This window comes from Simochromis diagramma, unplaced genomic scaffold (genome assembly GCF_900408965.1).
Source record: "Simochromis diagramma unplaced genomic scaffold, fSimDia1.1 OVJJ01000746.1, whole genome shotgun sequence".
In the NCBI taxonomy this organism is placed as follows: domain Eukaryota; kingdom Metazoa; phylum Chordata; class Actinopteri; order Cichliformes; family Cichlidae; genus Simochromis; species Simochromis diagramma.
In genome coordinates, this window is record NW_024386757.1 from 106753 (window position 1) to 116381 (window position 9629).

A 9629-nucleotide genomic window follows, 5' to 3' on the forward strand; every position below is an offset into this window, starting at 1 on the left:
AATTCTGATCAATACTGTAGAACAGGGGTGTCGAACTCGCGGCCCGGGGGGCCACTCGCGGCCCACGCCACTCCTACTTCTGGCCCGTATACTGACATGAAGAACTATAATGCTAATGAAGTGACTTTTTTTGTTAGGCAGGATTTGTGTGCAATGTTACAATGATTTAATATGAAGGCAATATGAGCAGAGAGTACAGACATGCTGAGGCTGTGTAGTTCAGTGAGAGAGTCAAAAACTAATATGTACACTTATGTCTGCACTTTTATTTTGTTAAATACAAACAAATGATAGCAGAAGTGCTGCCACGTGTCCGGCCAGAAAGAGAGGACCAATGTGTTTATTTGGCAGTTCAATGAAAGGCTTCAGTTATTCAGTAACTACTGACAATTATTGCACTGTCAGCAGTTACTGGAAGGTCAGGAGAAAACCAGTCTTACTCCTTAACACTTACAGTGCCTTCCACTATAACTATGCAGTCTAATGGCTGAATTATGCTTCAGTGGGAAATCTATAGTGTACCTAACATACATAACTGGAAACTCTTTTTAACCGCTGTAATGTTAAGAGGCGTTTCTGGTCATGACAGACTGTCTAATAACCCTGGCCTTGGTATCTGTTGTGCTGGTCACACAGTGGATATTTTCAGGAATTTGAACCAGAGATGACGATAACTGAACAGAGAATGGGGAAATGAATACAGACTGAATTTAAACCAGGGAGAGAACTCAAAGTTGCATAACTAAACTAACCGTCAAAATAAAGCGGGACTGAAAGAAGGACCAGGAAAAAGCTCACACCCAGAAAAGGGTGTAGAGCCTGCTTCAGGTCAGTGATGAGTTACTACCCCAGGTGGAGGAGTTCAAAGATCTATGGGTCTTGTTTGTGATTGAGTGAAGAGTGAAACGGGAGATCGACAAACTGATCATTGTAGCATCCTCCAGAGCAGGGGTCTGGAAGTCCAGTCCTTGAGGGCCGGTGTCCTGAAACTTTTCCATGTGTCCCTGTTGCAACACACCTGAATAAAATGAGTAGGTCGTACCAGGAGGAGGCTCAGTGGCACACCCAGGACATGCTGGAGATAACTCTCGGCTGGCTTGGAAAAGACTCGGTGCCCCCTAGAAATATAAACTGCCCTGAGGCAATTGGTGTTGTGAAATGCGTGAGTGATCCTGGCCGTGCAGTCATTACTATTTAGGTTGGCGTAACCTCTCTGGAGCATGTAGATGAATGTATCATCCACTTCCAGATTTGGTTGATCTGGGAACTGCCCAGGTGAGCCAGGGCCAGTCTTTCCGTGACCCATGTGGACATGGGCTGTGAATGAAGAAACTGTTCAGCTCATTTCCTATCTCTGGGCTGCCCACCGGTTGTCACTTTAAACCCAGTGATTTTCTTCATTCCACTCCACACATCCCCTGTGGTGTTCTGCTGAAGGTTGAACTCCAGCTTCCTCCTGAAGGACTTCTTGTATTTTTCTGAGCTCTTAGGCTTTGCTGGACTCTCCTCGGAGAATAAACAAATCGTTTTATCTCTCTCTCTCTAGATATATATATATATATATATATATATATATATATATTAATTATACAGGACTTCATGAGTATTGTGCAACTGATACATAATTACGTGAACATATCCACTGTGTTTGTAGCCCATATGTATTATCACAGCAGGGCTGCTGTACATCGAATGACCAGCAGATGTCAGTACTTCCAAAAGGGCTTCATCACACCTTCAGAGCAAAGCTTTACCCAGCCGGAACTTTGAGAACTAATTAGAACTATGAGAGGTGTTCCTCTCACAGTTCTAATTAGAAGTCACTCTATAGAACACAAACACCTGAATGTTGAATATAATATGACAGTCCAGTGTGTTTCAACTACCCAATCTTACCTGTCGACAAGGACCGCCTTGATGACGACTGAAGACTTACTTGTTGTGCCCCACCTCCCACTATTGGTGACGTCACGAAAGGACAAATCATTTTAGCGCGAGGTCATTCGGCCTCTTCGAGCAGCCGGTTACAGCGAAGCGGAGGCGCCATCTTAGGACACTGAAAGTGAGTCGTGCTTTTCTTCTTCAGAGAGAACAGAGGAAAGAATTAATGGCGATTAGTTTGTTATGGACGTGTAACTGCCAAACCGCGATTCATGTTGAAAGGCGGGTTTATTTTATTTCTGTCTCTAATGTGAAGCGCAGACACTCCTCCTTTAGGTCGCGTTAGCTTGATGTAGCATAGCATTTTACCGTGTCGTTAAAGCCAGTGTAATGCTAGCCTGCCGTGCATTTTGAGCTCATGTACAGCTGGTTAGTAACCTTTCGGCGACTTTTATTAACGTTAGATAACTGTTGTAGTTTAGGTATTTGCGTTGAGGTCATTAAGCCAAGATTTTCCTGATGACAGTCAAACTAAGCTGAGCAGCACGTGACCCACTCTCGCGAGTGGGTTGGTTGTGTTAGCAGTTAGCTCAGCTCACGCTAACCTTGTCTCTCATTGCACTGCAGCTCCGCCGGCAGGACGCCACCATGTATCCCACTACACTGACGCAGATCGCCCGGGCCAACCCGTTCAGCGCCCCCCTCTTCACCCTGCAGAAAGTGGAAGAACCCCTCCAGAGCCATAAGGGCCAGAGGAGCCGACGATTGGCAGCAGCTGCCACCGTAGACGGTAAAGCCGGCCGAGACTCCGAAAGGTCGCTGCAAGGCTAGCGTTAGCTTAGCTGAGCAGATGTACCCGGTTGCGGCTAACTACTTTCGCACATTATATGTAGTCGGACTTACTATTTGAGCAGGCACGTGTACTCGATTTGTTTTATGTACGGGTTAGGTGGTCCTGAGGACTGCTGGATGAGGATGTTGGAGCAGTCGGGCCTGCCCTGCATACAGGCCGCCCGTGGAGGACACGGAAGGACACAGCAGCGCTCAGCCTTTGCACAGCAATGCGCTGTTTGACACACTTTAAGGATTTTCTGAACGCTAATTATAACAAAAATGAATGTGACTCTGAGCTGCTCAGGGGTCACCTTTGAAGGCAGATGGCGCAATGGCTGTGGTACACAGTACAACAGTGTTCTTATCTGGGGCCTTGCAGTCTGCAAACAGGTTTTCAGAGAACCAAGTCTCAGCACAAGATTTGAACTTCCTTCCCTGCTCAAGTCTAGACCCAGCCATTTGACATCAAGCTTGGATCATTTGTTTTTGAAACAGAAACTGCAGTTTAAGTTTATTAGTGTTTGTTTAGGTTTGGAAGACAAAATATCCAATTTCCTAGTTAAATGATACGGGCAGTAAAAAGCTCTTTGGGTAAGAGGAAAAGTGGATGACAATTTTTCCATAAGCTCACTGCTCCAGACTCAGTCATACTGAGCTCATATTGCCCTGTTCTTAAAGTCTGTCCTGTGTTTCTTCAGAGGGAGACAGTTGTGAGTTCGGCTCACAGAAGTATTTCATCCTGTGTGGCTTTGGTGGGATTCTGAGCTGTGGCACCACACACACAGCTGTCGTTCCCCTCGATCTGGTCAAATGCCGAATGCAGGTCTGTCGCTGCGGCTTGCTGCCATCGTCTTTGGCCCACTTACCCATAATTCTGTTTGTCCTTTTAAAAAAAAAAAAAAAAAAATTAATGCACCTTTCCATGGGAGAAATGTCACCAGCATAGTTGTGGTGAATCTGTTTTTGCCATTAGTTCCCATTAATCTGACATGTTGGAGTGATCATAACATACCTGCATGATTTTTCACGGTATTGTTAAATGAATGCCACCCACAGAAGAGGACCAGTGTCTGAAGGTCAGAAGGACCAACCTGAGGGAGAACAGTTTCTCTTTTGACAGTTTTATTACACACAGCTGAGTTTGGCTTAGGCAACACACTGACTGTTCATTAACAGGACTGCAAAGACAGCCGTACGTTTGATACGACAGTTTCTCTGCTGTGTGTAATCATTCCAATGAAATGAATATTGTTTTATTTCAGTTTAATCAGACCATGTTTTTAATCAGTTGGGGATCCTGCTAATGTTTTGCATTTGTTTTTAGACTTACTGACATATTGACGATCTGTTGGAAGCTTGAAGTGTGTTAAGAAAAGCAGGAGCTGGTAAACGAGGAGAGAGAACTGCCTAACTGCAAAACATTACTGTGGTCCCTGACCGCTCATACTGAATTTGTACAGTGATTTGATCATACTGTCCTAATGATTGGTGGCATGTTGGTGACAGAGGCATCCATAATGGAAGGGTGTTGGCACTGAATTGAAACAGTTGCGACCTGGAGCAAAACACACTTACTTGGTGTTTCAGTGGTGACTCCTTCCATTACTTGGCCCTGTGTTTGTTGATTTTTGTCCTGTTGCATGTGACCTTGCATGCTGCATGTCTTTGTCCCCTCCCTTCTACCACAGAGGAAGTCAGCTGCGAGTTTGGCTCCTCAAAGTACTATGCTCTGTGTGGCTTTGGGGGTATCCTGAGTTGCGGCCTAACACACACAGCAGTGGTGCCCCTCGACCTTGTCAAGTGCCGTCTGCAGGTTTGTATGGAAGCTGAACCTCCCAGTAGGCAGCATCTACGCCAGCCTCTCAAACCTTCAACTAATGAGTATGTTAGCAAAGAGCCTATGAATTATTGTATATTTTAAAATAAATATCAGTTATTGAGTTGAAGTGACTTTGAACAAACAAAGACAACTGTTTGCTTCTTGAGAATGTGGATCCTGAGTGTACAAGAGCTTGTTAAACCAAGCAAAGCAGAAATGGACAAGTTTAATTAACAGTAAATGACTCTATTTGCCCTCACACAGTATTATTATAAGTGTTATTAACAGTAACTCGACATGAAAACAGACGTCTCCAGTCAAAGTATGTTCTTAGCGTCAGCCTTTTGGTGCTGGTTACCTGCAGACAACACTACCCCTAAAACCCCTGTGTTCAGAGCTGATATGGTGATCACACCAGTGTTTCTGTTCCTTAGGTGAATCCTGATAAATACAAGAGCATTGGCAATGGATTTGCAGTAACTGTGAGAGAAGATGGTGTCAGAGGTCTGGCAAAGGGCTGGGCTCCTACCTTCATTGGCTACTCCATGCAGGGACTCTGCAAGTTTGGTTTCTATGAAGTGTTCAAGATCCTCTACAGTGACCTGCTAGGAGAGGTGAGTGGAACGTTTTGACACTTGACTGGGAACGCCTGCCAAAGCAGGGTGGGCACGAGTCATGCTTCTGGTCTACAGAAGAAAGATGGGATGAGTTTAAAGGAGTCCTTTGAGCGTTTATTGACCATGAAGCTGCTCTGAGTTGTCACATTATTTTGGAGAAATCTGAACTGCCTTTTTCATGTGTGTAAATGGAGTGTAGGCTATGTGTGACTTGCTTGGAACTACTCTTATTTTCTCCCACTGTGTGACCAACAGGAGAATACGTACCTGTGGAGAACCTCCCTGTACCTGGCTGCCTCAGCTAGCGCAGAGTTCTTCGCTGACATCGCTCTGGCTCCAATGGAGGCTGCCAAAGTCCGTATCCAGACCCAGCCAGGCTATGCTAACACCCTCAGAGAGTGTGCCCCCAAGATGTATGCAGAGGAGGGCCTCTGGGCGTAAGTTTGTTCCATAACGTGTGGTAGCACTGGATTGAATAATTAAACGGAGAACAAGTTTGTGATGCTAACACGCTCCTTAGATCCACCTCTGGAGGGGGCTGTTCTCTGAGCAGAGCTCCTCAGCAGCTTTCTGGCTGTACAGTTGGAGGTGCTTGAGTCATTGGCGTGTGAGAACAGTCTACCTGTCCCCCAGCCCATCTGCTGCACTGGCAACCCTGTCACTGTGCAGGGATCTCCCAGTGCAGCGAGCCTGGGGGACGGACACATTCGACATAGTCTCTGCATAGAGCTGGAAGACAGTTTGGAGTGATTTTTTTTTTTTTTTTTTTTTTTTTTTTTTTTTTTTTTTTTTTTTTTACATTTAACCAGCAAAATGTGTAAGCTACACAGGTACCTGAGCCTAAAACTTACTTTAAAATTAGGGGATATTTATCTCTATATGAAGTTCTAGTGCCAAGTGTCTCTGAGCTCATTCCTTGTTTTTGCCTGTAATCCCAGTTTCTATAAAGGAGTGGCTCCCTTGTGGATGAGGCAGATCCCCTACACCATGATGAAGTTTGCCTGCTTTGAGCGAACTGTGGAGATTCTCTACAAGTATGTTGTTCCTAAGCCCCGCAGTGAGTGCACCAAACCTGAGCAGCTGGTCGTGACCTTTACGGCTGGTTACATTGGTGAGTTTGGGGATGTTTCCCTGCTGATGTTGATTAAATGCTGCCATGTATTTTGAGTAACTACTAGACCTTTAGTTGTAGCATGCAAAGTAAACTCCAATCATTTTTGCTGTTTAAGGCTAGAAAATCAAGGTTGAGGTTTCTAATGTCTCTTTGCTTTGTGTGCAGCTGGTGTGTTCTGTGCCATCGTGTCCCACCCTGCTGACTCGGTCGTGTCTGTGCTGAACAAAGAGAAGGGCAGCACTGCTATGCAGGTCCTCAAGAGGCTGGGACCCAAAGGTTTGTATCAACATTATTTCAGTTGTTTCATCAGCAGTAGTATGAAATGAGGTTTAAGACCATCCACTGCTGGAGGAGCAGAGCTTCTCAGCAGCTCCTATGTTGTGGGAGGAGTTTGAGTCATGGCATACCTGCAATCAGGCCTCGGTTGTGTCTCAGGGGTTCAGGAGTGCAACTTTGTGAACAATTCACTTTTACACTGCTCACCTCCTGTACTTGGTTTACATTCAAGTAGGGTTGAATGATGACTTGGTGTGTAGCACATTTTTGTGTTCAGTGGATAGCAAAGTAGCTTTTGTGTCTACTGAAGTAGGACTTGATTGACCTGAACCACTGTTTTGTGAGGAATAACGGACTGCTGTCTCTTTCAGGTGTGTGGAAGGGTCTTGTTGCCCGTATCATCATGATTGGTACTCTGACAGCCCTGCAGTGGTTCATCTACGATTCTGTGAAGGTGTACTTCCGCCTGCCACGCCCCCCTCCACCTGAGATGCCCGAGTCCCTGAAGAAGAAGCTCGGTCTTACAGAGTAACACATCTTGTCACTGAGCTGCATTCTCCAGAAGCAACACATTTAAACCCCCAAATCCCTACAGCACACAGCAGCCACTGTATTTATGTCCTCAGCTCCTGCTGCTCTTCAGGGCCCAGGGGTGCTACTTCTCATGTATATTTAAAAGCAAAACGGGCGAGAAGATGGGAGCCGTCACTCTTGGCTGATCAAGGGTCTGACATAATTTTTCTCTGTAGAAACATCAGTCTGGTTTTATCAGTTCCTGTCCTTAGAATATTTGGAAATTCTAATTAAATATTTCCTGGAAAACACTTGTCTGTTTCTGCTTTGAATTCAAGCGTTTGTTTTTAAGGTTATACAACATCTATCACAGTGCATCTGCTCTGTGCAAGAATATCAATTTTAAAGGAGCGCTACTGCTATAACTGGGAAGGTTCTGTATATTACACTGAAATTTGCAGTGGTTTAAGGTGGTGTAGTTGTGATGCATCGTATGCTGCTAGTTTCAGTTGCCTGAGGTCATCAGCATGGAGAACCAGATTTCTGTCAACTGTTTGCGTAGTGTACTCACTGGAAGATCAGTACATTTTAATTAGAGATGACTGACTAGTCTTTGTTCACTGTTCAAAGTGTTCTTGGTGGGCCTGTGTTTTAGAGTACCACCAGAGGGAGGTCTTACTCCACCTTCAGGCTGAAGAAGTTGAGAGGGATGTTTCTCCCACCGAAAATGCTATGGAATTATATTTGGGTACGAAGGGAGGAAAAGATATCATCTGAGCAAATAACTTCATTTGATGGCCACATTTGTTGTCACTCATGCAATCAACAACCTACCCATGCAGAACTCTGCAGCAATGCACACAAACCATTCAATATGCTGTGCAAGCACTGCTGCAGTTTGATGCACTCACTCTCTGAATCAAGTGATTGGAGGGCAGAGCCCAAAGGAAGAGAACTCACAATGCAATTGGCCACACATAAGCAGTGTTCAGAATGAAGTTTCCCAATTATCAACAGTTGCTGTGCAGTAGTAGAAAGACTGACCATTGTCACTTTAATGCTGAAGAACAGACCTTTTCTGATTTATTTTTTTTTCCTTCAAAAAATTATAGTGAGCATCAGGAAAGATCCTTATTTAGCAAATATAAACCTGGCCATTTCATTACCATACCCCACAACCTTAAATTTGAAACTATTGACAATTTAAGTGTAAAGTTAAATGATTACTAGCATCTTAGCTGCCTTTTCTTTTAAAAGCCACACTATTAGCCATAGTTGATGGTCACGTAGGCATTCATTTTACTCTTTTACCACGTTAATTTTACCTTAATCACTCAGCTGTTGGGACTGCGGTCCTCTACTTCTAGTTGGCTAGAAGTAGGCCCATAGGCTGTGCCTATGAGACCTGCTTACTATTTGTTGTTGGTATTTATACACCTCTGCATTTAATTATTAGTTATTATAATATCTGGAGTCCAGAGGAGGTCTTCGTCCAGTCTTCCTCCCCTCACGCCACCCAGTCGCTACCCCTCCCTAAGCAAGTCAAGTCAAGTGGCTTCATTGTCATTCCAACCATGTGCAGTGGTACAGTACACAGTGAAACGAGACCATGGTGCTACATATGACATATAACAGACAATCAACACAGGACTTTACAAAGTTCAATGTGCAAAAATTGCAAATAAACAAAACAAAGAGTGCAACACCAGACAGAGCAGAACGATATAGACACAACAGTGGAAACTGAGCATTGTACAAAAAGTAACTTGGTGTATGAAGGTGTGTGCGTGTGTCAGTGCAGTTACTCAGTGTTCAGGAGTCTGACGGCCTGGGGGAAGAAACTGTTCGGCAGTCTGGCAGTGACGGCCCGGATGCTCTGGTACCTCTTGCCAGAAGGCAGCAGGGTGAAGAGTGTATGTGAGGGGTGCGTGGGGTCCTCCACAATGCTGGTGGCTTTGCGGATGCAGTGGGTGTGATAGGTGTCTATGATGGAGGGAAGAGAAGTTCTCCGCCAGGTGGACACCAAGGAATTTGGTGCTCTTGACAGCCTCCACAGATGCTCCATCAATGTTAAGTGGACAGTGATCTCTCTGTGCTCTCCTGAAATCTTTTGTTTTGTCCACATTCAGACACAGGTTGTTGACTCTACACCAGTCCATTAGCTGTTGCACCTCCTCTCTGCATGCTGGTGTGAGATTATAGCATAACATATGATCAATTATTCCATTGTCCTCATCTCAGACTGTGGTTGATGGTTAATGTAGAAGTCAAAAGCTGGAATTGTGCAATAGATATTGTTCATTACTGATAGATCCTATTTTCTAGTATAAATGGCACAGTTTTGTGTGTGAGAGAGAGAAAAACAATTTAGAATTTTATTTTTATATTTTTTGCTCTATAAAAGTGATTGATTCTACTATTAAATATCCAAGGAACCAAAAGTAAGCTGTCTGACAGCATAGTGCTGTACTCGGGTGATATGGTACTGTGAGGTCTGAGGAATATAAGATGGGGCCTGATTATTCAAGACCTTCTATGTGAGGAAAAGGGTTTTTAATTTGCTTCTGGATTACCA

At 44.5% G+C, this 9629-nt stretch overlaps 1 protein-coding gene and 1 non-coding gene across 4 annotated transcripts; both read left to right on the plus strand.

Annotated features, from left to right (window-relative positions):
- Positions 1-1928: 1928 nt before the first annotated feature.
- slc25a3a (solute carrier family 25 member 3a) lies at positions 1929-7365 on the plus strand. 3 transcript variants are annotated; one of them, XM_040026528.1, is made up of 8 exons: positions 1929-2062; positions 2509-2671; positions 3414-3538; positions 4969-5148; positions 5407-5588; positions 6090-6262; positions 6431-6541; positions 6913-7365. In XM_040026528.1, exons 2-8 carry the CDS (start codon positions 2530-2532, stop codon positions 7071-7073), a joined length of 1074 nt encoding a protein of 357 aa, XP_039882462.1. In that variant the 5' UTR covers positions 1929-2062; positions 2509-2529; the 3' UTR covers positions 7074-7365. The 3 variants fall into 3 exon arrangements, with proteins under 3 accessions (XP_039882462.1, XP_039882454.1, XP_039882471.1); XM_040026520.1 differs by lacking the exon at positions 3414-3538 and adding an exon at positions 4404-4528 and having other exon boundaries at positions 1930-2062; XM_040026537.1 differs by lacking the exons at positions 1929-2062; positions 2509-2671 and adding an exon at positions 4404-4528.
- LOC120731659 lies at positions 5658-5857 on the plus strand. The gene has a single exon (XR_005695399.1). It is a non-coding gene; the product is annotated as a small nucleolar RNA SNORA53 (small nucleolar RNA).
- Positions 7366-9629: the final 2264 nt, after the last annotated feature.